Here is a 27,709-nt window from a genome sequence, read left to right on the forward strand (position 1 = left end):
CTCTTACAGGTTACAGAGTCACTGTGAAGTTATGCCAACTAGACCATGAGAGCATTAAAAGTATACTTGATTTAACAGAAGGTATCAGTGAGAGAGCAGAAAATATCTCATTGAAATGTGCATTTGTTTATGCTGCCCTTATCTGTCTTTAACGACACCACTATTTCCTCAAGTAAACCCTCAAATTTAAGCCAGTTCAGTATCTAGATTCCACCCAAAGCCTTAAAATGTGAATCGGACCCTTTTAGTTTCCCCTAAAGGTTTAAAAAAGAAAAAGAAAATGATGTATGTGATGATTCAGACTGAAATTGGATCATTGGATCATCATCATCACACGGATCATTGGAATGTAAATGATGTTGTGTGGCTGCACCGTGCAGACACTGGCAGCATCTGAGGGAAACATCTGTGTTTACAAGCATTATTAGAACCTCACACTAAAAAGTAAATGTCATTTTATACATCATGAAGTTTCTGACTAATCTAAATTACCCCCCACCCCAAAAAAAATTTAAAATTAAAATTTAAAAAAAGTTGTGCGTTTGATAACACAGACTGATTTATAGCTAAGCCTTTAAAACAATGTTCACAATCATTTCAGAGTTTCAAATTATGGTAGCACATGTTTACAAAAAAGTTTTATATGATTCAGGAAGGAGGCACCAAGCATCAGTTATCAATGCATTTGGAGAAATATATATATGTGCATCTCTGCATTTGTACTCATTGACAGTCATGGTAGATACCACATGGCCATGGACTAATTATCTAACAGCAGCTGTAATATATTTTTAATATATTTATATACCCCTAATGTGTTACTTCTGTTCACTTTAAAATAAATTCCCCCCAAATATTTATTAATTTGAGAAACTTCAAATAGTAATAGTAATTAATAGTAATAGAGTAAAGTGTGTGTTAAAGTGTGTGTGTGTTGCCAGACAGGTTTTCAGGACAGGAAGCTGCAGCAGTCAGTATGTGCAGGGATTTTTTTTGGAGTTGAAGTGGGCGTGGCTTACAGTGAATGCCCCGCCCCCTCCGCCTGTTGATTGACGCGCACCAATGGCTCCTCCTTGAAAGTCTTTTTTTTTCTTCCTCCCCCCCTCCTCCCTCTCTGTCTCTCCTCCCTCCCCCTTCGTTTTCCAGTGTAGTGCGTTGATTTCATACCAAAGTCATACTTAACATTCCACTTATACTGTCAAAGCTCTGAGAAATATTACGGAAAACAACAAGGCGCCAAATTATAACAAAGTCAGTAAATTTGAGCAGCTGCTCTCAGTGAGGAGAGAAAGGTGACTGGCAGAATAAAAAGGTAAGACTTCCACTAAATGTTCCCTCTTTTTTCTCTTTACAGCCTTTTTTCTGGGCAGTTTTTTCATGCCGCTTGTCTCGGTGAAGTTTTCAGATCATTGTCATTTTTTACATTTTTTCCGCGGAGCTGCCTGCGTTGGGAGGGAAGGAAACATTTGCAGATTGATATTCTTTTGTGTTTGACTTTGCCAGTGTGCAGGGATATCTTTGACAGGCTCTCTGCAATCATACTTTCACCGGGTAGCCTCGGTCATTGGACACACAACAGCGCTATCACACACATAAGAAAGAAAAGGAGAGAAAAATAAAAGAGAGCTTCTCCCCTGACTGACAGAGACCAGGACCAATATGTTTGTTTTCTGTCTCGCACAGTTCATACCTGAATCCAGCCTCGTTCCTTTAAGAGGAATCCAACAGTTCTTCCAGCGAGGACACAGACACACTGAGACGCACAAAAGATTCGGAGGAATACACAACTTCAGTCTGGTTTGGAGCTCTGCATCCCGAAGGTGAGTCCACTGTTCCTGTCTGTCAGCAACCAAGGCGAGAGCTCGGATTATCAATGAAATGACTGATTTATTGATCAGCTGATTGATCTTTAGCTTTGTTTTTTGTTTTTTTTTTTGTTTTTTCACATGAAGTGAAACTTTCAAGACAAACATGTAAAAGTTTTGCTGTTTAAACTCTTTTTAAAAACAGATTTCTAAACAGATTATAATAGATTTCTAAATAAATCTATGACCATAAATAATCTGCATTATAGAAAAGATTCATGTAAATGAATTAAAGAGTCACATGATTTAAACAAGCTGCAGGTAAATGTCTTGTTATAAGAGCAGGTATTTTATTTTGAAATGCCAAACATACTTTAATACAGATTCAATTCTACAATTAAAAAAAACCCCAAAAAACAGCTAACGTGGTGATTTTAATTTTAATCTGTTTATCTCTCTCATTGGTGCCAACAAAAGCGGCACGCGATGATACTCTGCAAAGTCGCACTAAGTACATAATTCATAGGTGAGGATTTGAGATGCATGGATATGTAGCAGGCTAATTGTATAATAGTGTCTGACGGGGCCACCTCAGGCTACACCTGCTCTCACTCTGCCTGCTGTTCATGTTGTTGAGAGAGAATATTATTTAATTATATTTCAAAATAACCCTGAATCTGTGGCTTCATGTGAGCTGCTGGGTTAAAGCATGGCAGTCAACAGGTTTGGCTGTAGAATGCAGCCTGTCAGGTTGGCCGCAGGAAGCAGAATAACCTGTTAACTGGAGGAACTGTCAGGTTTTCACATACACGTATTTTTGCCAAATACACACCATGTCACACGCGCTGCAGATTGAAATCAGACATGGCGTTTTTTTGGGTGCTTGATGAAGAGAGGGGTGATCGGATCGGCGTGTTGTCTTTCCTTTTTGGTCATGTTAGGTCACGGCTGAGAGGCGAATGCCACCGTCTGGGCCCTCTGACTTTCTACCACCATGTGGGAATAATGTTCTGAAGTGGAACCACCAGCCAGAGCAACCAAACAATGTGTCCTCGGTAAATGAGACACTGCCGAGATTCCTAATAATAGATTTCAATGGCTGATGGGTAAATCTGGAAAGGATTAAGCATTCTGCTGCTCAGACAGATTCCCCTTCATTGTTTTTCATGCAGCATAAATGCATCAGAACTCTCTGTGTGTATAAGTTTTTTTTTTTGATCTGTTGTGGGTTAAATGTAAAGAGAAAGCTTTACAGCTTCGCTCGTGTCATGGAGGTCACTCAGATTACTTGAAGTGGCCATTTTTACTCCCCAGCTGTGACCCTTCGGGCTGTGTGCGAAGACTTAATGAGCATGTGGTCTTCTTCTTCTTCTTCTTCTTTGTATGTTTAATCCGAAACTGTAAAGACACCGTAGGCATTTCGGGAAAAATCTGCAGCCGAAGTGCTGAAAGTGTTTGCTTTGGATGCAGGTCTGTTGACCGTTTGTCAGCAGCAGCTTCACCCGTTTGTGTTAAACCCACAGAGGAGTGGCTAATGAGCTTTTTGCCCATTTGTGCAGACATCGGTGGCTTTTTAACACCATCCCCAGACATCCAAATGGTGGACACTTACCCCTCTGTCACCCCTGCATCTGAACAAATACCACTCATGTCAGTGTGGTGGGGACACACAGAGGGCCTCAGAGGAAGAAAAAAAAAAGCCTGCAGCTCTCAGCAGAAGGGCATTAATGACAAGCTGGAATACAATATGCAGTTTTAATGGCTGGGTGATAGAGTGCCGCATAATGTGCTACCGGTTTCAATCAAACGTGAGCAGACACTTCACTCTGAAAGTCCCCAGTAGCACAATCTATCAGCATTGTATTCACATTAATGCACTGCACATGTTTACATATCCTCCAAACCATGAGGCTTTAACAGATAAGCTTTCTGGCCTCCTGTTCGGGCCGCTCAGGGGAGGAGCCGGGGAGTGGCCTAGAACAGTATACTCTTTGTGTCAGTTGTCCCCTCATTGCTAAACGTTTTAGTTGTTCTTTCTCTGGTGACCAACTGTTGGGAGTGATGTTCCACATAAAATGTTCTCCAGAGCGCTCAGAAAGGAACGTCTGTGCGGGTGTTTGTGCCAGCGTCCGTGGCCAATCCAGCCTCCATGATAGATAACAGGAGGCTCACTCCCATACCGGGGCCTGTCTGGTGTTTCACAGATCTGTGTGTGTGTGTGTGTGGCCTGTGTGTCGCACTGGAGTGACCCAAGGGCACTCATGTGAAACTCCTTTAATCCCTCTGCTCACTGTGTTTTGGGTCGGGGGGGGGGGGGGGGGGTGATCTCCTTCTACAGCACAGAGTTATTTTTTGGTTCCTTCTAATATTAAAAAAAAACTATAAAAAAACAAAGACATTTAAAACATAGACCTAGTAGAAGATAGGCCAACATGTCATACACTGAAAAATGTATACTTATTTTGAATGTAATCCTGGACAACATGTGATCCCTGAGCAGAAGGGACAAAGCTGAAAACTAAACCCGGGTCTCAGCACTGCGAATCACAGCATGGAGTCCTTTTTGAAAACAATTGCCAGTGAAGCCTAAATCCACAAATGCAAGTAAAACTACCAAAAAAAAGACAGAATTTGCTAATTTAAGATGGAATGAACTGAAATTCTTTGTGGAAATCAGGGAAGAGGAGAGGGACCACCCACCTTGTTATCAGCACACAAGTCAAAACCCAGCATCCATGCTGCGTTTGCACGTTGTCTGTGAAGCTGTTATGCACCTTCGTCTTTTCTTTTATGCACATCTACTGGAAACATTTAGCATTTTGGAGAAATTGTCACTTTTTTGTGCACAAATTGCAAATTTCCCCTTTCATGGTACAAAGTTGTGGAAGGATCGTCTCAAACTGCAACAAATTTTCACCCAGGAATCCTGAGGGTGATGATGTTGTAGGTTGTTGTGTCGGCTGTTTGTGTCAACTGATGTCACTATTACACAGAGAAAAACGTGTATCAGCCACAAAAACACAAAAAACCAAACATCCTGACTCGTGTACATGTGCACGAAAAACAGAACAGTCACAATTGTTGTTGCATCAGCACACAGGCCCTGGCTAACGTAGGTTTTGGAGTGACATGTGCTGCCATTAAAGACATATTTTACATGGATGGTTGTGTATAATTGAGCAAGATAAAGTGTGCTCTGCACCTAGCTTTATAAGCAGCATGTCAGCAAAGACCTGCCCCAGTCACAACACATTATGTGGAGCAGCTAAAATCCTTTTATTAAATATAAGGTTTAAATAATTTGCTGTTTTTATTTATGTTATAGGACAGCTAAGGTGTCGGAGTCTTTTGTGAGTGCTTACAGTGTCGCTTCTGTCTCTACTTGCCCATTAAAGCCACGGCTGACTCTTTTAAAGCCTCGTGCCATGATTAGATGAATTATTGGCTGGTGTGTTCTGCTGCAAAGTTATGCATGTCTTAAAGGTTTCACAGATTATGGCTTCAAACCGCTCCCCTCACCACAAAATGACCAATTCAGGCTAGAATGGCTTCTCCTCTGCGTTCCCTGGAAAATTTCCGATTAAAATGCTGATTCAGGCAGTTAAAAAAAAAAAAAAAAAAAAAAAAAAAAGAAGCACTGCGGCTCCCTCGGCCTCCTTGTGTCAGTCTTTCCCTCCTTAGCTGGATTAAAGTTTACATTTTCTGAAAGTGTGACAGATGATGATGGACCACATGGCCGGCAGCATCCAGTGTTAAAATCGAACAATGACCGGGTGAATAAATCAGGCCTTATGTTTATGGTCTTACTCGGCGTGTGATACTCATTTATGACTCATGTAATCTCTTCTTACCTCAGAGCGTGTCAGGCTGTTTCCACGCTGGGAGTTTTTTTAGAGTAATGCAATAAACAAGTCACTTTTTGTAGTGTAAATGTTTAAAAATGTTTCTTTGACCCCTCTAGTTTAAATCAGAAAGTGTGAAACATCATTTAGATTGATGCAAATATTCGACTTTGAGGGGTTCATATCGACATGGATATGGCCAAAGTTACTTACTCCTACTTTCATAGTCCATAGGAATAGTGTATTATATATTATGTATACTTAATAAATAGCAATTTTTGGTTTTGTGTTTGGATATGGATATGTTGTGTGTAAGTGTGTGTGTGCATGTGTTTGTCTCAGCTTTTCCCTCTTGCCGTGTGAGCTGTTGGCCGTCCAGCCCTCCTCTCACTCTCAGCTCTGATTGTTTCCTGAGCGCCGTGCCAGATAGGAAGTAGGAGGAAGTTATTGGAGGAGCTGGAGAGAATTTATTAGGGCCAAACACAGACACAGGAGGGAGGGTGGTGACTTTTTTTTTGTTTGTTTTTCGTGGAGATGGGGTTCTTACTTGCATGAGTCTGAAGACGGCAGCAGTGTCGTTCCTGCCAGCTCATCACCTCTGATTTAAACGCTGCTTTAAGAAGCATTGCTGCAGTCAAACATGTGCGTCTCCTGTGTGCGGCGTTCTGTGTGTGTCAGGAGGAATAAGGCCGTGTTTCTCCTCCGTGTCAGAGAGCAGCTTTCCTGGCCTGGAACCTAAAATGTTTTCTTTATCTGTAATCTGACCTTAGAGAGCAGCTGCTCCTTCTGCCGCCAAGACCTGTTGTTTCCCTTGTCAAGTGTGTGTTTGTGTGGCTGTTGGTGTGTGTGTGTGTGTGTGAGAAGGGGGTCTCACTGTGACAGAGAGCACCGACTCTACATCTGTGAGCGCCCTTCAACCTCATGGAGAAGTGTGGTGGAGTTTTCTGCGGCTGTGATTTGTTACTTCAGCCTGGTGGAGGTGTGTTTAACTCCCAGCTAAGCAGGGGGGGCTTTTAGCTGCCAGCAGGGGTCTGTTCTTTGCCAACAAGTGTCCCAGCTCTTACAGCAGCTAAACAAAGGCTGCTTTTTTAAAGAGGGGAACAAATCTTGTAGTGTACTGGTTAGCAAACAGATGGAGGGATATACGTTCTGACAGTGGGTAATGTGGGAGAAACATGCAAACACAACAGGCGTGATGGATCCACAGATTTGAAGGAAATCTGTTAGCAATCTGTTTTGGTGCGTGAGTCAGTTGAGCTGAGTCATGGTAATGAAGCTGCACACAGTGGTGAGGAGAAGAATGTAGCTTACAACCCAATACATGACAGTGAAGTACATTTGTGACATTCTTGTATTTATATATTTCCATTTGACCTAAATCCCAGTTGAGTTATGTCTATGGCTCAGACAGTTACTGGCCCACCGGCCACGCCCTTATTTTACATAACTTTACGGTTTAATGGACGCAATTATTTACAGTCTGCCTAAACTCCTAATACAGGCAAGGAGTCACTCAAATCAGTCATTTTAATCTAAATATACATTTAAATGTTATCCTCTTAACAGCAGTTGTCCTAGAGACTAAGGCTGAAAACTTTATTTGTTGTTTATTTCTACTGTAAGTTGGACACTTTAACATGGGAGTCTTATGGGGATTGACTGACTTTTAGAGCCAGCCCCTAGAGGCAGAAAGGTGAACTGCGATTATTGATGCTTCCACGTGGACTTCACTTCTCAGCCCTGGAGGTTGCCGCTTGTTTGAGAGTGAAAAGTGCACCAAGGGGCCCCTCACATCTACAAGTACACATCTGAAAAATGAGGTTTTAGATCCTTTAAAGTCTTATCACTCACTCATGCTGCTTGGTTCTGAAGAGCGATGTAGAAGTATGAGAAGTAAGAGGCTGGAGAGACGAAGGGTTTATAGTATCTTCAAAGACAAAGTGCAGAAGATCAGGCGCTTAAAGACGAATAAAAGTTGCAGACAAGCCTTTGTGCATGTAACACGGGGCCATGCTGTCATCACAGGGGTAAAGGTTAGCATAAAACAGAGATGGGTGGCTATTCTACACGCTAAAATCTAATTATAACAGTAGGCTCAGAAAACATGAGCTGCCTTTTCTGGTGCTATTTTTGGAGACAAATTCCTGATCTGGCAACTTCAAAAACTGAGTTTATGGTAGGTAAAGTTGTAAAAGAGTGTAAAGCTGTCATCCAAAGTCATATGGTTAACTCTCTGATAGTCATACGAGTAACCTGGAATTTAAAAACAGAAGCAAGCCAGCAGAGAGGACTTGACCTTGACCTGCGCTGCCTTCAGATGTAAACCTTTGTTTGCCTTTTTACCTGCTGATTTAAAAAAAAACACACTTGTAGAGCCTGTCATAGCTCTTACACACTGTGATGTGACATGCTGGACACATATTTAAGGCAGTAACAGTGGCGTCCCAGCTCGACGGGCTCGCACGGCTCTCATGGTGGGATGTTTAGTCTTTGTTAAAATGTATTCCTATGATCCATCCTGTTTGGTCTTAAACGTCCGCAGGCCTCGACAAATGTTCTTTCCCCACTGCTGGTCTGGAAGAGGAGATGTTGCCACCAGGCCATAAAAAATTGTGACATGACAGAGTACTTTTGAGTCAAGGTCTTGCCTCAATGTAGCCTTAGAATTCCACTGTGTAAGTAGAAACCCATCTGGCTGCTCCATTCGAGAACACCGAGATGATCTCATGTTCAGTGGAAGATAAAATTAAGGTTTAACAAGCAGGATGCTAGAATGTGTCAGCTCTGCCCTTTTTTTCAGACTGAGAAGTGTTATTGTGCTCTGAAACACACACAGCCTCTGTTTGTGTGCCCTGCCTGCCTGCAGGTGTTGTGCGAGGGATTTCCTGCATTCTGTGGTACTCTAGAACTAATGTCTGTGATGGAATCCCTTTCCTGATTCAGCCTGTATTGACAGCTTTCCTCCGTGTGACCCGACAGCCTGAGAGTGACTCAGTAGTATTACTGGAATTCACCCCTCACAGTTCTGTCTAGGAGGAAAAAAGAAAAAGGGGGGGAGAAGCCAGCACAGTGCCAACAAAGCTCTGGTCGCTTCGTAGATGGAGCCGGAGCTGAGATAAGCCGATTGCTGAAAACAGACTGCAATGTGATCGCTCCCTGGTTTGGTGCTGGGAAAATGGGGAAGAGGGATTCCGGTGCATGAATGGTGCTGTTTCAATGAATGTGCAAGGCGCATAACTTTGCAGCGTTATTTACATTCCTGCTGCACATTGGAATTCTGTATCATGTTGGTCTCAGAGTCCCATGGCCTGACTCCCAGATAGAGGGAGAGCGGAGGTGTTTGCTGTGTAAAATATCCAAAAATAGTGGCACAAATCTAAAGTTTTCTGTTTTTGTTTCTACCACTAGCAAAAAAACCAAAAGATATTGGATTTATTTGGTGGGAAAATGATTGTTCTGATTCAAAAAGGACTGTTTTGTTCTGGAGTTTCTTAGCTCAACTGGCTGTAGGGGACATTACAGAGCTCTTCTGACATAATCAGTGTTTTAATTACACCAGTTTTTCTCATCTAAAAGTGTCCGGCTGGCAGTAAATCTTATTGGATTCCCATGGGTCTTGGACGAGCATTTAGGTCCATAAAACTGTCCGTCTCACTTTAATCATGAAGTCATGATGACGGTCGGATGATTGACTGAAATCCTGTGACTCCAGCGGAGGATGGATGGATTGAAAAACGGCTCCGCTGACAATGGCCCTCCCTCACAGCCTGCGCTCCGAGCGTCACGGAGCGGGAGCATGTTCACTGCTGATGTTGCATTCCAGCTGGAACAATCCCACTGTTTTCCAGACTCCAAAGTGGACGCCTAAATTGGACAACCCCTCCCCCCCACCACCACCAACACCACCACCCCACCACACACACCCCCTCTCTTCTGCTCTCTCCAACCAGCCAGCCAGCCAAACCAACCCACCCACCACCCACTCCTCCCCATACACGCATCCCCTGGTCTCCTGTCCTTATTTGGGTAGAGACGTTCTGAGCACTCGGTGGAGTGGGGTGGGGGGGCAGGAGGGACGGACGGAGGGAGGGAGGGAGGGCGTTGGGTTGACACAAGGGAGGCAGGAGGAGAAACAGTGAGCACTCGCAGCCCTTTCTTAATAAGGACATGTCTGGAATTCAGGCCTCTCTCTCTCTCTCTCTCTCTCTTTGGGTGAAGAGCTTCTCTTTTGCGGCACCTCTCTTGTGCTCTTGTGAGCCCTCAGAGCTCCGCTGAAGTCGTCAGCTCTGTTGTTGCATTGGGCGCTTGTTTGCTGCTCTTCACAGCTCGCGGCACAGTGGAGGTTTTGCGGTGTTTTCTCTGCTATAATTGGAGATAAACAATGGAGCGGCCACCTCTCTCCCCCGTCAGGCCATGCCTCCTCCCTCACTGTGCCACCACAGACCTTTAGTTTCACCGAAGCACCTGTGCTCTGCTTTCATCAATGACATTTTAACACCAGGGCACATGAGGCTACAACAGAAATGTGTGTATAATGACACTAAACCATAGAGATGTTATAATTAGAATCATACAAGCTGATAGAACTTGTTCTTCTCCTCTACAAATCACTCTCAAAGAATATTCTTTCTTAGATTCAAATTTAAGAATATGGTGATCTGTCTTGTCCCGAACAGCAGTGAACTGATGTGTTGATTAAAACTAGGAACGGAAAATGGGTGTTTTTGTAAATATCTGGCAATTTATATAAAAAAAATAAAGAAATCAGCTTATTTTAAAACATCTCATTAGATATTCTTAATCTGAAAAATGATTCAAAGCCCTCATTTCTCAGCTTTGTTATAGTTTTTGGTTTGTTGGTCTTTCACTTATTGGCATGACTAAATACAATCAGTCGCAGCCCAGGTCATACGCATTAGGAGCGATCCAGCCGTGTGATCTGTGAGACGGACCATCTGAGCTGCCGGCGAGTGCTCAGTTTCAGTGTTGAGTTTTAACAGTGTGACCCTGTTGCAACAGGGTCCGCCATATAACCAGTCACCTCTAAGCTAAAATTAGCAGCTTGACCTGTGGATATTTGTCAAACTCTGGTTTGGGCTTAGTGACGACCATAAGTTTGTTGTTGTTTAGTCCTTTATCACTTTATCCTTTGATATGATGACGGGGTGGAAAAGGGAAGCATCACTAAACCTTGACTTAGAGGAATATTCTGTTTTTTGTGAACTTCGTTTCTCTTCATACTGAAAAAATGGCCTCACAGATTTGGTGTGGTTATATAACAAGTAGCACATAGACTGAGGGCAGTTGCAGAAGTAGGAAGCCTGTGCTGTGACTCAACACCTGCCTGTGAATAGGTTAATGTATGCTGCAAAGTTAGACATTTCAACATGGTGGTCTGTGAGGATTGACTCACTTTTGGAGCCAGCCCCTAGAGGCTGCAGAGTGAACTGCAGTGAAAGGCCATTGCTGTCTTAGTTATTTTCTTGTGATGTCATGTCTGCACTGCATCTGGGAAACTTTGGGTTACAATACAATAGCATTGTAGTTCACTGCAATTACTGCACAGTAATAACACAGAGGCCACGTGGACGATGTGTGAGCGCAGTTTGAACAGAGAAGGACGGGATGTGTGGCTGAGATGGCAACAAGTTGCTTAATTAACAGACAAATGTTAATGGCTTACCGTATTTTCCGGGCTATAAGTCACACTTTTTTTCATCCTTTGGCTGGATATGCGACATATACTCAGGTGCAACTTACATATTCAAATATATAATTAGTTATCCTTGTGTCCTGATGTCCCACTACAGATATCATGGTAGCTGTCCTGTCCCTCTCCTGACGGTTCTCCTCCACCTCCAGCTTGTCCACACTTTGCATTCCGAGCATAGGTGACGCACATGTTCATGAAACATGTGCTTGCAGCTGAGCCTCAGACCTCACCTGGCAACAAGGAATTCTATTTTCTGATTGGTCGATAGGTCGCTAATTCCAGACAGCTATATGAGCACAGTAGTCTGCCTTTTACTCATTTACAGGATGTTTGGAGGAGTTTCTGTGCAGTGAAGCTAATCATTTCTCTGATTGAGGACTTGTTGAAATGCATGTGTCTAACTCTCAATGCCCTGCAGCCGCACCACTTAAGTTAAGAGAGACAACTTTACGCTAAAAACACAGTGATTTACGCTGGTCCGCTGGTGCGACTAATACTCCGGTGCGACTTATCTATGTGTTTTTCTTCTTCATTACGCATTTTTTGGCTGGTGCGACCTATAGTCCGGAAAATACGGTAAATGGTCCATTTAGGTGTTGTCCTGTCTCTTACTGCTCACAGAAGCCAGATGTTTGTAGCTCTTAGTGGGTGTTTTGTAGGACTTTGTGTATCCTGTAAATATGTCTCGTTACCTCAGTCCACAGTGCCAAATGTAATCATTTTACACAAAAAAAACACAAGATGTCAACAATATTTTGGGGCTGTAATGGAGTTTATCTTTGGAAAATGGAAATGGAGTGTTTGGGATTCATTTTAACCCAAACCATGATCTTTTTCCCCCCTAAACCTAACCAAGTATTTTGTTGCCTAAACCTACTCAAGACAAAACAAAACAGTTCAGAGCAGCCAGTTTTTAAAATAATAAATTAGTTGCAAATGGATACTTTCTGTGTTACTTTTTTGACATTTTACTGGAATTTTCTGACATTTTACTGGTGCTATAAAGGTATCAGATCCTGACTTACTATGGAAAACACAACACATATTATCATCTTTTGCATTTTGTCACATAAACTCTGAGAATCCATATAATCTGTTAGTGATTTTCCCCACAGGAACTTTCATTTTCCTTTCCTTTATTTGTCAGTGTCTGCAGAAAAGCTAAAGCAGAAACACAAGCATCCTGGGAGGATCATGGTTACCTCATAGACTTCCATTTCAGAAACAATACAATGCTGAAAAGGCAGCTTGAAAAATACTTAAGATCTTCGCCTGCAGTCAGCCATAAGCCAACCACATTGGGACACAGTTCCCAGACCACAAGAATTCTTTGAGGCCAGCGCTGATTAGTGAGGTCTTTAAACTTTGTTTTATGGAATATCTTGAATTCATTTGGCCATTTCAGAGAAATAAAATCGAGGAAATTATAGTAATAATTACGGTTTGCATTGTTTATTCATACAAATTTAACGACTGCAATAAAGAAAGTCGCTCCCTATAGATGAATGACATTCCTTTAGTGCATCTCTCTTTTTTTTCTGTACATGAACTCGCTCAGCCCGGGGCTTTCTACGCAGTAAAATCCAGCAGAGCAGATAAAGTTCACACTGAAGTGGAGCTCTTTTAAACTCTACAGATGAATTCATTTTATCTTATTAAATCCCTCCTCGTGCTATATGTTTCATTCAAACTGAGAAACAGTGTTTTGTCAGGGGCTTTCAGGATTTTAAATACTTACCCAACTGACTGATTGCCTCCACATATAAATGTCACAATGGGAAGATAAATGATGGCATGTAATTAAAAGTTAAATCAAAGAGCCTGTTTTTATTGTGTGTGTGTGATGGCACACATAAAGTTGTGGACAGCACGGACACATTCTTATTTGATTTTTTTTTGTCCACTTGATGTCTTTTCACGCACAGCCTCAGAAAGTCTAGCCTTGGACTGTTTATATAAATATTTCTGCTGTAAAGTTGGACTTAATATGAAGGTCTATGAGGACTGACTCACTTTTTGGAGCCAGCCCCCCAGAGGCCACAGGGAGAACTGCAGTTTTTAATGCTTTTTGGCAAGTAGACTGATGTGCTGAGCTTGAGCTGATAGTGTCACATGACCTACAGTCCCAACTGTGGCCACTAGGGTCTGAAATTTCGTGTTTCATGTCTGGGCTCCTGAAAAATAAGGACTGCATTTACTTGTTCTGAGAAATATAATTTCTTTTGCTTTCTAATTTCTCACAGTTGTTATCATAATATGTGATTTATTTGACAACAACAGCTGTTAAGGACTAATGTTGGGCTGATGGAACCATGTTTGCATCACCAGACTCACTGTTTGAGCAAAGAACGCACGCCTGACTGTGTTCATTCCTCCACAGATCTCCTACAGATCTGTCGATATTGGGGCTCGGGGTCGGGCCCAGGAGGAGCCGCCACCATTGCGTCCAACGACTGGAGCACCAACGGAAGCCCAGAAGATGGGCTGGAAGGAGACAACGAGGACAAGAACATGGAGGGGGACGCCGAGGGCGTGTGGAGCCCGGACATCGAGCAGAGCTTCCAGGAGGCCCTCGCCATCTACCCACCATGTGGCAGGAGGAAAATCATCCTGTCAGATGAGGGAAAGATGTATGGTGAGTGTGCAGGATAACAGCCAGAGCAACAAAAGAACAGCAATTACATGGAAATCAGATCCATAATGAATGCACAAAAACCAGAGAACCATTCATTCCGCAGAGATTTGTGGCTAAAAGAAAACAAACATGGACCATACCGCTCTAAAGAGAAATACTTTTCTTCCTCCTCGCACGCGCTCCTGTCACGGCCTCCACGCCGAGGTGAATGTTTTCTTTCCACAGAGAGCTCTCTTAAACAAGCCTGTACCTGTTGTGCTGTGACCCAGGGGCAGGTTCTTCCAGTTGCACCGGCGCTCTCAGAGCTGATTACTGCTGTCCTGAGAGCAACTCAGCTCCTCTCCCCTGTGATTTACACCTGTCTGTTTCTTCACTGTGTTTTTCTTTACAGCCTGATTTTTATGCCCGCTGTTTTACGACCTCTTCTTTTTCTTCGCTACGCTTTGTCATGTCCTCGTTTTCTACCCACACCGGTATCGCTGGGAGAAGTTTGGCCTGTAAGGTGACTGGCTGGAGCCGGTTTTCTGACGAGAAGTGCTGCGTTTGATGCTGCATGGCTCGGTTAAATTAGCAATAATTAGCCCAGCATGAATCAGGAGACTCGGGGAACAAAAACAACACATTGGCATGCTCCTCTGTGGAAGACTTTAAACATCCATATGGTTTCAGAATTGTTTTGCTGTTTCCTGCAGCGTGTTCATTAAATTGCAGGTGTTGATTCCAGATGGATGTGTTGGCAAGTCCTCCGGTAGAATCACTGACTTCCAGGTGTAGGAAATTGAACACACTTGTCTTTCATTAGCTTGATCGCTCTTCTCTATTCCCATTGTTGAGACAGAGTTCTCTTAATTAGATTTGAAGTTGGGAATTTACGCTGAGCACCAATAAATGTTGAGTGACAGGAATTGTGCTGTTCTGCTCAACAGCCCTCTCTGCTTTTGTGTAGTTATGTTTCTTTTCACCATTGTAACTCAACTCGCTGCAGTCATGCTTTGTAAGAATTTCCTGCCCTTTAATGAATGTCCATCACGTCTCAAAAAAAAGTTGAAACTGACTCCAGCTTCAGCGCAGCCGTAAAAACCATCAGTCACTGCCACCACAGTCTCAGGCAGGCCGTGTGTTTCAGGAGGAATCGCGTTTGTTTTCTCAGCCCTGTTTTTGTTCTTGACGTCAGACGGGATTCTTTTGACGTGATTCACCCGAGATGGAATCTCATCCTCTCATTTTGTCAGGCCGATTTGGTTGTTCAAGGATAAGCACATACCTGAGATAACTCAGCTACTGTTGCAACTTCTCAACCTGTTTGAAGCAGCAAATTACAGAAGAGTCAAAACGATCAGTCAAAAAAAAAAAAAAGCGTTTTCAGGCAAACCTCCTGTTCCAGATCAGTCTGAAGGGAGTAACTTAGCATAAATTAAAGAAAAGATCTCATTTTATTCTGACATCACAAACAATAAATCATAATAAGATCACTCCAAAATCCATCCAAAATAATAAGTGGTTGCAGCTTTGGAACATTAAAACATGTGATTGATAAGTTCATGGCCCAAGGTAGAAGAAGCTGAATTATGCACATGCAGTTAAATACTTTTTCGTTATTCCTGTCGTTCAAATTATATTTCACTGCTGCACTCCTTGAATGTGAAGTTTAATCTCACTTGATTTCTCGACTAAGCAAGTAGGTATCTATTTAGATTTGAATTAATTTAATTTAACATTTATTGAGACAAAATACTCAAATACAGACAGCTTGCTTGCACTCACATGCCGTGCCCTCATATTATATTTAAATTCATTATAAATGAATATAAAGAATTAATAAGTTCGATTACTCTAAAAAGAGTTTTAATTTTTTGATATACCTTACGATGGCTGCAAATGGATTATACAGTGATACACATAAAGAAGAGTCAAGAAGATTATTGGGCCACTAACTTATCAATCACTTATATAAGTGCATTATGCAGTCAATCCTCAGTCATATTTTTCATATGAAATCATGTGCTAACTTGTTTAGTTAACTCTGTGCTGTTAATTTGCCGTTTGTGTACAGACTCTAAGTCTCTGAAACCATCTTTAAATTTACCTAAATAACTTCAAAGTCCTGTTTAGCGGGTCAGCGTTGCTTCCCGGCCTCCACACATCTGTCACGAGAACGTCAACAAAGAGGCAGGCTGTGCACAAACCTGCCCCCTTAGCAACAAACTGTCAGGACCCCTTTTAGAGGCCTGCTTTTTTCTAGAGCACTAAACACCCTCTCCATTTACAATATGTCATCTGAGGCTGCGCTGGCAGAGCCAAGGCATGCCCCAGAAGAAGCCTTCTCACAAGGTGATTACCTCAGACATCTAAAAGCTGCCCTGACGTGAGGGCAGGGGAATGTTAACCATTGCACTGTATGTAATACTGTCTAGCTTGCAGTCTCAGACTTTCAGTGGCCTCCAAAAAGGCAGGCAAGTCATCCCTCCCGTTGGGAATTCCAGTTTTTCTGCCAGGGTTTTTTTTTTTGCATTTGGTGGGAAACCTTTGCAAATTTCCATCAGCAGGCTTTATACATGTGTGTTCTGAGCTTCACGAGCCTGTCTAGACTTCCCAGTAGCATTTCCAGTCATTTACATAGCTCAGGGGTGACAAAGAGTTCAAAGAAGCATAGCAATGTGTTTAATAAGTTACACGTGTTAATAATCATCCCAGAACATGAAGAACACTTAAAGAAGGCCAGCTGGAGTTAATGGTGTAATCACTTTACAGTTAGTATTACTGTAGGTCAAAATCATCGTCATCATATCGTCATCGTATCATAAAGTGTCATTAAAGAAAGGCTTAAAAAGTGAAGACAGACAGGAATAGCCACAGCAGCAGTAACAACAGATACAGAGGCCATCTTTAAAACAAAATGACGCCACACACACACACACACACACTTTGCTATTTGCGCGCCATGCATTGAAAAGCAGATGGGTAAGTGCTTCTGACTTGACACCAGGATTATCAGTGGAAACTGGAGTTTTAGCAGCTGCTCAGACAGTGGGAAAGGCCATGCATCAAGGCAATGCACTCATCTGCAGGAGAAAACTTTTAAATATCTTAATACAACTGCAGTAAATAGGAATTGCAATCACTTTAATTTTATTCAGGGGAAAACATCTTATGTTAAACTAATATAAGGCAAACAGCTAGCATGGCTCCAGGGCCGGCCCAAGCCTTTATGGGGCCCTAAGCAAAATTTCATACCACCACCACCTGATTGGATGAATGAGTGAGAAGGAGGCTGGAGGACTAAGGAGAAGACCAGGACCAGACAGGGGCCATGGGAGAAAAGGCTCAGTCTCATCCTTGAATTAGAGTAACCTTCCAGAAATACTGCATGTTTAAGCCAGTGGGGCCCCGAAAAAAGCAGAGAAGTTTGTTGCAGACAAACAGAGTGTTATGTTGTGAAATGAGCTTTTGTTTAGTAGTTTTTATTGCCTTAAACTAACTTCAAGTGAATGCAGTGATTTGAGTTGCCGTCTCCTGCCTGATGTTCAGTTTTATGGCCGAATGTTTGCAGCCATGTAAAGTCAGGCTGATGAGTGCAATCTGTCTAAACGTGAACATGTGCCTGTTTTTATTTTTTGAGCTTATCAAGTGTGAGGACGTCTTGAAGCATTTTCAGAGTTAATCATTCAGACTTTCATACTTGGTAAAAAAATGAAATAGCTGGCACCTTTAACCTTGTGAGTTCAGAGGAAGTATCTTCATAAGATACAGAAAAAATGTTGCCCGTCTTGTTTTGCCTTGGGGCTGTGCTGACATTTGTTCACCTGCGTTTTCTGGTCTCGACAGGTGTGTCAAACCCCAAGAACACACACTCACACCTTTTTTCCTCTCTCAGCCCTGCAGCTGTCACTACTGCAAAGCACTCTGGGTATTTAAAAGAAAAAAAGGAAAACGATGTAGAGGGAGGCTTTAGTCTTTTCAGACCACGTTTGACACGAGCAGTGAGTTGAATGCATGATGTGTGCGTTAAGGTATAGAAACGGGGGGGGGGGGGGGGGGGGGGGGGGGTCAGCCTGTAATGATGACTGAGCAGGCCTGGTGCTTCCCTGGCAGCCCCCTCACTGAGATGTTAGGAATGTTTTCAGTCATGGCTGAGCAGTATGTTAGCAATTTAGGATTACCTCAATGTTATGAGAAGGGTGGAGGGAAGAGAATAAGGGCGTAGAGAGGGTTCAGGAGAGAGAGAGGGAGGAGGGGGGGAGTTATAGGGAGTGAGGAGAGATTACCTTTTTGCTCACTATCTTAGTGTAGAAGTGGAAAATTCCAGTGGTCATGTAGTAAAAGAAACAGATAGGCGTGTCCTGTCAGAGAGGAGGTTAAGAATGGCAGCCTGCGGCGATCTGAGTGGGTGTTGAGCAATCAGCAAGGGAGTCATGAGCAGTTTGAAAGGGGGGGGTGTAGAGATAGAGATAGGAAGAGCAAATGTGAAGAAAGTGGAAGACAATAAGCTGTGATTGTACCACTTTGTGTCTGTGTACGTACACCTGTCAGGAACTGCGGCACCATCTGACACCCAAACACCAGCAGATGTTGGCTGCGGTTTCTGCTTTGAGGAAGCAGTGTGCCGAAAAATGGATCAGCTAATATAACCAGTCCTACAGGGTCTCTGTTCTAAAGAAAGAACCTGACAGAAGCTCTAATTAACTCTAAAACACACACATGCACACTCCGCATGCTGTTCCTTTAAAGTCCTGCTTTTTTAAATGGGTTTTGCCATTACAGCGTCTATTTTTGTAAAAGTAACGAGTTTTCTGGTTGTGCTGAGCCAGAGAACTTTTCAAACTTTCAGATGAGTCTTAATACGTCCTTGTCAAACCTGCGGCACCTGCTGGAACTCATACTGTACATCTACAGTAATTTGCAATGAGATATCTGTGAAATTCTTTGCAGAAGTATGTGGTTGAGGCGACGCGATGTTTTTCTCTCCCTCGGCCCTCGAGCTGAGAGAGATTGAGAGTGACAGTTGGGTGGGGGTCGAACTGGCATTGTTCTCTCTCTGCCATCCTCTGCTGGGATGGTCGGCAGCAGGTGCTGCCGTCCGTTGACTGCGGGGTCACACTGTGGTGTTGTTTTGGGAAGAGGGCTGCTCTGCTGCCAGGTGGCAGTTGTTGGCAGAGACAGTTACGGCTTTGTGTTTCCTTCAAGAGTTACTGCCCCGCTCAGCTGCCCCTTTTTGCCCTCTCTAACCGACGACCCCCTACACCCTAACCCTAATGGCCCTCACCCCTGCTCTAACCCCTGCTTTTCTCAGAGCTGGAAGTTCATATGTGCCTGTGTGTGTGTGTGTGTGTGTTCGGCCGAGCTCTGGCTGTGTTCGCAGGCCCAGGCCAATCAGACTGGCTAGCACAGATGTGACAGGCTTAGAGGAATGTTAGGAATGCGGAGGCGCTGGAGCTGGGGTGTGTCCATCCTTGGCCCGGGGCAGAAGGGGGGAGGAGCTAGCTCGGTATCGGCAGACAGTTCAGCTCTGCTCTGCTGGCTGACCGCCGGACTGACTGGCTGGTTGGCTAGTACGGTGAGTGCTGCGAGCCTGCTGGAGATGGCCTGCAGTACTTTTATGGTAATTGCACTAACCAAGAACCTTCTTGAGGCCAAGTGCTAAAGAGTGTGTGTGTGTGTGTGAAAAAACAGGACTTGTTTCTCCTGTCATTATGTCTGGAAAGCTGTTAAACGTCTTGGACACACAGTCGATTGTGTGTGTCTGCCCCTCATGTGTTTTAGAAGGCACATCTTGACCAGTTTTGTTGATGTAGATTTCTGTCAGCAAGTTTTCGAGAGAGTTTTAAGTCATTATTCATAACGATCCGGTGGTTCAACCTCTCCCTTTGGCTTAATCTTCAGCCACAGAAACCCAGCAAGCGTGACTTGGCTGAGAGGAGACCTGAAAAAGACGGATAGACCGATTCCCCCTCAAGACAACATAATAATGCTCTTTGCTCTTCTCGCACACCAAAGATGATTTTTTTTTTTTTGCTTGATTGTTTACTGAAAAGGCAGCACACATGCACGGCTCTGAAAATAAAGAGGAGCATGAAAGCCAAGAATAGACGGCTGTTCTCTGCACAACCTGTTTGTGCAGAATGTCGAGTGTAGATGTTATGTGATGAAAAACATGGTTCTGTTTTCTCTGTAATTAAGCTACAGGGCCATGTGAGCGGACAATAAGGAGGTGTGAAACGACTTAATGAAAACTTCGGGGTGAAACAGTTAAATCTACCTAATCCTAATGTATCCTACAGGAAGCAGAGGTGTTATTGTGGCCTGTGACCTCTGATAAAAGTGTGTTTGCATGAGGTCTGATGAGCTCTGGGAAAGGTCACACTGCTTTTCTTTTGGATCTGAATTCTTTGTGTAACTAGAGTGACACCTACTGTCCAGTTTGTGGCGCTGTCAGTTATTTACACACTAATGATTTGCTTTGTTTTTTTGTTTTTTTGGCTTACAGGTCGCAATGAATTGATAGCAAGGTACATCAAGCTGAGAACAGGCAAAACTCGCACAAGAAAACAGGTAAACTACATTTAATAACTTTGATGTGGAACGACATGCATGATTCGGGTTTGGTGTACAAAACAAATCATCACAACCAGAGCATTAAAATCATGTCATCTGTTTTATTATTGTAAATATATTATGTAGTAATATAAAAATATATATATAATTAAAGGTAGGGTAGGAGATTTTGAAAACTCAGTGAGAGTCAGCCAGATTTCGAAAGTAAACACACGCCTCTTTCTCTCTGAGCTCACCCCGAAGCCACGCCTCCCAATCACATGATCACATTACATGAAGATGAAGTCTGTGACTTCGGCCATCATGCACGTACCTCTCTGGTGCACACAGAGCAGGAAGAGAGTGACAACCAGCCAATACTCCGCGCAGGGTCCACCCAGAGGATTGGCTGATGTTTTTAGTGTTTTATAGCTTCCACAGATGATTCATATTCTTCGTTTTAATGCGAAACTGCCGAACTAATTGGTTGCTATCGGATTGTAAAGAGAAGTTACACTAATTTAACAAAAAGTGCATCAGAATGAAATCTCCTACCCTGCTTTTAACCTATACCTTTTTAATGACATTCTTGGTATAAATCTATTTTTTTAACTGTTTGTGAAGCACAAGTGTTATATGAACTTTAAAACTGTGTCTTGTGTCTTCAAGAATTGTGTTAGTTTTGTCCTGGTGGTGCATCTTTTTATGTAACATTTGCTCGTCCTCCTGTATCATGACCGCTTCTGTTTTTCATGCTGAGCTGATTTTTTTGTTGATTTTTTTTGGCCTTGTTAGCCTGCAACCCACCAGCTTATTTAAATCAGCTCTCAGTGTTTAGATCTCTGACTGTCATTACTGTAAAGAATGTGTGTGTGTGTGTGTGTGTGTGTTATGTCTACATTTGAATGTGTGTGTGTGTGTGTTTGAGTGCATGTTACTGTTATGCTCAAAAACTGTTTCACACCCTTTTAGGTGTCTAGTCACATACAGGTGTTAGCACGGAAGAAAGTTCGTGAATACCAGGCAGGTATAAAGGTAGGTGTCGCCACCTGCCTGCTGGCAGCACTGACTGGGCGTCTCTTTCCTCTTTGGTTACGGCTTCTCTCTTTTTCCCCCCTGTCTCTTCTCTCCCTGTCTTCTTTCCTGTCTTCTCGGCTATTCTTCTGTGCAGGTTTCTAGCCACTTGCAGGTTCTCGCCCGGAGAAAATCTCGCGAGATCCAGTCAAAGCTAAAGGTATGCGCTTCACCGCGGCCTCGGCGGGGCTGGTAAAGGCTTGGCTTGGCTTGGCACTAATGGCTAATCTGTGATCACTCGTCCTTGCTTTGATATAAAGGCTGTTTCTGCTGCATACATGGACACAAGCTTGATGTTAAAAATATGGTATTAGTAGTTTGAATGATCCTGCCCAGTGTACTTTGCATGGAGCTCACCGTCAGTTTTCTTTCTCTTACTCTAGGTCTGAACTGTGTTAAATCTAATCTGCCTTAAATTACACTGTAACTCTAGCCTCTGCTTTAAATGAATGCTACACATGACAAACCCAGTGAATCCAGCTGCATGATCTCCAGCTCTGCATCTGTCCTCTGTGCCAGCCGAGCTCCTGCAACACTGTTCTCCCCTTAGACTTCTTTCCTGAATCTCCCTTTACTTTGACGTCGTTGAGCCCCCTCACTGTGTCTGTCTGTCAACTGAAGCTTAATCTCTCTCTCTCTCTCTCTCTCTGTCGTCAACCTGTGTCGCCTCTTCCACTCTCTCTGGTGTCTTCATGCTTTTTATTGTTTATGCATATTTGCTCTCATGTGTATATTTGATGCAGACATAGCTTAATACTGAGACATTCTGTAGAGCTAACTTCGACTCAAATTAACCTCTTAATACAGACTAATCCAGTAGGGGACGACATTATCTGTAGCGGCCATTTTGTATTCATGTCGTGTGTCAGATTGAATGAGGCGGTGATCGATATGGTTTCCACACCTAGTCCAGAGAACGTAAACTTTGATATTTGTCAGTTATGCAAAATGGAAAATACACAAATGGGAAGAATTTCCTCTGGGATTAAAAAAGTTTTTTTTCTTATCTTCTTTTAAATGTCAGTGGCATCACAGGCCACAGACAAACATTTGCCCTTATATAGTTAGTTTCTGTCAGACCAGAGTCTGAGTTTCCCACAAAGTCCAAGACCACTTTAAAAATGGGGTAGATGAGGTTTATTGAATTTAATAAACTGCTAGTCATAGTGAGAGGATTTCCTCCCTGCATTTGTTGTCCTAGCCTGGCCAGCCATAGCCGTTCACACCATTAGAATTCTCTCCCTGATCCCTGCGCTCAACACCCACTTCCACTTTGTACAGACCCTCATTCGTCATTCACCAGCCTACCTACTCTGCTGCTGCTATTTTGGATGTCTTTTGTTGATACTAGTCTGGTTGTTGCTCTGCCTACGTCACATGCTTCCTGTCTCTGGTTGGTTGTATGTCTATCCAGATTCAGCGTCTGTTGGTACAGACCCTGAGACTCCAGTCCAGATCCACAGAGAGCAGACTCAGAGTCTTTGTATAGATTAGAACAAGAATTAGGATGGCTGGTCAGGGTGTGGTTGTTAAGTCCAAAAATGAGCCAACAGGTAGCAGATAATAATTTAATTTGTCCCCTACACAGCGGGGTTAATATTTCACTTTTATTTCAATAGTTAACAGAACACATATACACCTATGATGATCAAATACATCAAATTACATCTTTGTCTCACACATACTCACATAAAAACATTTTAACATTCAATTAACATGTAATTTAATTCATATATTGGACTTTGTATTGCTGAACAATGTGTTTTTTCATACGCTCCTTTTCTCTTTCTTGTTAATATGAAACAAAGTGCAGGTCATACAGCAACATAAAGCTTTTTTTTTAAAGCACATTTTCTTGCCACTCTTACACTGTTGTATCAGCTGAACAAACATAAAGCGTGAAATGGAGACAGGCTGTATGTACCAGCTGCACATGTGCTGGAATACACTGAAGGCCTGAGCAGTAGTAAACCTCAGAGGGTCTGACCTCAATCAGGGTTTCACTCTGTTGAGGGGGACACATGTTTTTATACACAGATTTTTATCTTTTATTTTATATTGTGCAAAGATGTATTGAAAGCTTCAGTCCAGTGAAATAAAGACATGTCATGTGCAGTCCACACTGAATAACAGTGACATCAGAGAAGCCTGTATACGTTCACTGTGCATTTCATGCCCACCTAAATGAATCTCAGCACATCACACAGAACTGCACAGTACTAACGGTTTCTCTCTTTTTTGATTCAGGCCATGAATTTGGTAAGTGAATCTGATTTGTGCAACATGCTTCCCTGCTTCCCCCCCCCCCCCACCCAGCTCTTGTTTGGCAGCACCAGCATCTTTTTGCTACAGGCCTCTGCTGGCATGGCATCCCGCCACCCCACCCCCCATACCCCCTCCATGTCTCGCAATGAAACGACTGCTTAGAACACCGCTTTGAACACAGCACTGCTGCCTGATGTAGCATCATTTCCCCTCAGCTTCTCCCAGACGTCCAGCACGTCTTGCTTGCTTTGCAGAGGGTGTCGTTCTTTGATGCGGGCTCTCACTTCTGAGGCATTTTTTTTTCTTGAATTTTCAATCACAGCTTATTTTAATTGACTTTTTTGTGGAAAAAAAAGCAAGAAAAATCAGAGATCTATAAATCAGAGACTGTCATATAGAATTTTAAAATAAAAGCTCCACCTTTTTGATTGGATGTGAATCATCAGTTCAACTCTCATTGAAAACTGGAATTTGTCTGTGTTCGCTCTTTGTCTCCTTACTGGTTTTTCCCTGTGGTGATGCTGATAACACCTTCATTTCCTCTCCGCTTCTCTCTGCTTGATTCTGACCAGCTTAAACATCCTTTACTGCTCTGTAACCACATAATAGTCTGACAAAGCTAAAGTGATGTCCAGCTCATTTTGTCAGTTCTTTATCATATACTGCTGGTGTTGTGCTGCCATCTTGTGGTTGACTCCACTTATTTCTCTCTGCAGGATCAGGCGTCTAAAGACAAAGCCCTGCAGAACATGGCAGCACTGTCGTCGGCACAGATTGTATCACCGAGTATATTAAAGAACCATCTTCCGCCGCTGCCTCCTGCCCCGTACCAACCAGCTCGAGTGAGACTCATGTGCACTGTCAGCACATTTAAGTCTTTTTGTGACACTTTTTTCGTGACATTCTTTTCTTCTTCTTTTCTTTCAGTTCTGGCCTGCTCCAATCCCAGGACAGCCTGGGCCTTCTCAGGAGTAAGTAACCTGCTCTGCTGAGATAAGTATGAATGAGTGAATGAATCAGGAAGGAGGTCAGGGCATGTTTAATGAATCCCATTTGTGCACACCAGGCTGGTTCTAGATCTCAACCCGGGAAGGACTCCTGGGCTTGGCTGCACCAGGTCTGCGTAAGTTCCCCCGTAGCAAAAAGTCAACTGTGAGCACAAAGCAGCACTAACTCCTCTTCTACACTGTACTGTCCTGTATGTTTCCTGCACTGATGTAAACCACCACCAGGCCAAAAAATAACTGCTTCAGATTCGACGGAGAAAAAGAGGAATGTGGCAGATAAATCCTCGTAGTGTTTGTTTATTTGTGTTCACCTAAAAAAGTACCAAATATTTTCAGTGATCAGTAAGTAAAAGCACCGTGATCGGATGCTGTTTGGCATCATTACAAAGCAATGAAGCAGGTGGACTTACGCCTAGCTGGTGCAGCAACACATGCTTTGACTAACAAGTTTGCACAATAATGCCAGAAATATAAACATATAGTAGGAACCACGAGCACACATGTGATACCGAGGTCTTACCAATGTTTTTATTCCTTTGCAGTATCAAACCTTTTGCACAGCCTCCATACACAAGCCTATCAGGTCCTGTTCCACAATCCATACCAAGTAAGTAAACATAAGTGAAATTATTTCAAAAAATAAAGCATAAAGATGACTTTTTTTTAATAATAGTACTTGTGTGCGTGTGTAGGTTATGAGCCTTTGGCGCCTCCTCCTGCACCGACTGCTACTGCAGTGCCAGTGTGGCAGGACCGGACCATTGCCTCCTCCAAGCTGCGGATGCTGGAGTACTCTGCCTTTATGGAGGTCCAGAGAGACCCAGACAACGTGAGTTAAAGTTAGCTAAAGTTTATATGTTCCTTTTATTGGAATATATATAAAAAAGGCTGCCTGCTTTCATGATGCCTTCTGTATTTGTATACAGTGCAGAATGAGTCATGAGCATCAGGACAAAGAAAAGTTAAAGGACAAAACCCTAAATTGTCAATTAAAATATCTACAAAAGGACTTTTTGTCCCGTTTGCTTGACATTCCGCTGCATAGCTGGCATCTAGTGCGAGATATTTGAACTTTATAGGCACGGTTTGGTCCACACTTTGAGTCGCTCCACATGATGTGACCCAAAGAGGGTCATGACTTCTGCTGCTGATTGTTTACCTGTCTCTTCTTCTGTCTCTGTCCACTGCAGTACAGCAAACACCTGTTTGTCCACATTGGACAGACCAATCCCTCCTACAGCGACCCGCTCCTCGAGGCTGTGGACATCCGGCAGATCTACGACAAGTTCCCCGAGAAGAAGGGCGGGCTCAAAGAGCTTTATGAGAAGGGCCCTCAGAATGCTTTCTTCCTAGTCAAGTTCTGGGTGAGGTCTTGTTGTAATCTGCCACTTGTTGTTGTGCATCACTGTTTTCATATGAAGCTTAATGATCTCATAGTAGCTGTCATAATATCAGAGTAATAGTAATGATCGTGATAAACTTTGTGCACTCTGCAGGCTGACCTGAACAGCAGCGGGATGCCGGACGGCCCGGGGTCATTTTACGGCGTCAGCAGTCAGTACAGCAGCATCGAGAACATGACGATCACTGTTTCAACCAAAGTCTGCTCCTTCGGCAAGCAGGTTGTTGAGAAAGTAGAGGTAAGCGTGCATCATCCACTTTTTTCCATCATGTTTTTTTAAATTCCTGCTGTTGGATGACTTTCCTTCTCTCTGTGTGTGTGTGTGTTGCAGACAGAGTACGCCCGCCTGGAGGGAGGAAAGTGTGTTTACAGGATCCACCGCTCTCCAATGTGCGAGTACATGATCAACTTTATCCACAAACTCAAACACTTGCCTGAAAAATACATGATGAACAGTGTTCTTGAAAACTTCACAATCCTACAGGTAACATGCGTTTTCCTCTTTTTTGATCTGTTATTCTATTGTTGAACAGATTGATCCGTGTCATATTTATAACTTGACATTTTTCTATTTGCCCCTCAGGTGGTGACGAACCGTGACACCCAGGAGACCTTGCTCTGTATAGCGTTTGTTTTTGAGGTTTCCACGAGTGAACACGGAGCTCAGTATCACGTCTACAGACTTGTTAAAGACTAACAGCTCTTCAGGGAGGTTTATTTTTTTGATTTTGTTGTTTTGTTGTTGTTTTTTGGAAAAGCCAGACAAAAGCGTGACACAATCTGACTCTTCGACCAACTCAACCATCCAGGAAACTCCCTCTCTCTATATATATATTCAGACCGAACTAACATGGACACATTTTAAATGCTTTAAAAAAAATCAAATAAAATAAAAGTTATGCAAGGACAAAAAAAATGTTTTCAAGCTATGCGGACGACTAGCTGGTTTCCATGTGTTTAATAAACATGCCTTAGATGAAGTAGGTCACTTTTGCAAAGATGGAGTTTGAAATGTTTTATTGTGAGGGAACGAGAATGTGTATCCATGACAACACACACTCTGAGCTGAGTGTACGTAGGCCTGAAGACGAGGAAGGAACAGGACCAGGGAGCTGTGGAGCGTGGGGGGGTAGTGGTGGTGTCGGTTAGGAAAGCAAAGTGCCTTTTTTTTCTCCAAAGATTATATCATCGCCTGCCACTTTGGATTGCCTTTCTTTTTTTTTTTTTACTACCTCTTGTTTTTAAATGAACAGAATATAGACACACAGGTGTATTTTGTTAAATTTAGCTCATTGGAAAGAAACCTCAGACTGACATCTTGTGAGACATTTTTTTTTTTTTTGGGGGGGGGGGGGGGGGGGGGGGGGGCAGGCACTCACAATGGAATGAGTTGGGATTACTAATTTGTATGTAGCCTGTTTTACACACACACAAA

At 43.0% G+C, this 27,709-nt stretch overlaps 1 protein-coding gene across 9 annotated transcripts; it reads left to right on the plus strand.

The window, feature by feature from the left end:
- Nucleotides 1-1,135: 1,135 nt before the first annotated feature.
- tead3b (TEA domain family member 3 b) lies at nucleotides 1,136-27,627 on the plus strand. Of its 9 annotated transcripts, none has more exons than XM_028405335.1 (16): nucleotides 1,136-1,312; nucleotides 1,684-1,820; nucleotides 13,741-13,995; nucleotides 20,480-20,544; nucleotides 21,499-21,561; nucleotides 21,698-21,760; nucleotides 23,848-23,859; nucleotides 24,582-24,707; nucleotides 24,793-24,836; nucleotides 24,932-24,988; nucleotides 25,415-25,479; nucleotides 25,565-25,701; nucleotides 26,063-26,236; nucleotides 26,369-26,512; nucleotides 26,606-26,758; nucleotides 26,858-27,627. In XM_028405335.1, exons 3-16 carry the CDS (start codon nucleotides 13,872-13,874, stop codon nucleotides 26,969-26,971), a joined length of 1,341 nt encoding a protein of 446 aa, XP_028261136.1. In that variant the 5' UTR covers nucleotides 1,136-1,312; nucleotides 1,684-1,820; nucleotides 13,741-13,871; the 3' UTR covers nucleotides 26,972-27,627. The 9 variants fall into 9 exon arrangements, with proteins under 9 accessions (XP_028261136.1, XP_028261138.1, XP_028261140.1 ...); XM_028405337.1 differs by having other exon boundaries at nucleotides 24,932-24,982; XM_028405339.1 differs by lacking the exon at nucleotides 24,932-24,988.
- Nucleotides 27,628-27,709: the final 82 nt, after the last annotated feature.

The sequence above is a fragment of the Parambassis ranga genome, chromosome 5 (assembly GCF_900634625.1).
Source record: "Parambassis ranga chromosome 5, fParRan2.1, whole genome shotgun sequence".
NCBI lineage: Eukaryota > Metazoa > Chordata > Actinopteri > Ambassidae > Parambassis > Parambassis ranga.

Coding starts and splice junctions, on each gene's coding strand:
- tead3b (XM_028405335.1), top strand. CDS start 13,872: ATGGAGGGGGACGCCGAGGGCGTGTGGAGCCCGGACATCGAGCAGAGC. Junction 13,996..20,479: donor AGATGAGGGAAAGATGTATG/GTGAGTGTGCAG, acceptor TTTGGCTTACAG/GTCGCAATGAATTGATAGCA. Junction 20,545..21,498: donor AAACTCGCACAAGAAAACAG/GTAAACTACATT, acceptor ACACCCTTTTAG/GTGTCTAGTCACATACAGGT.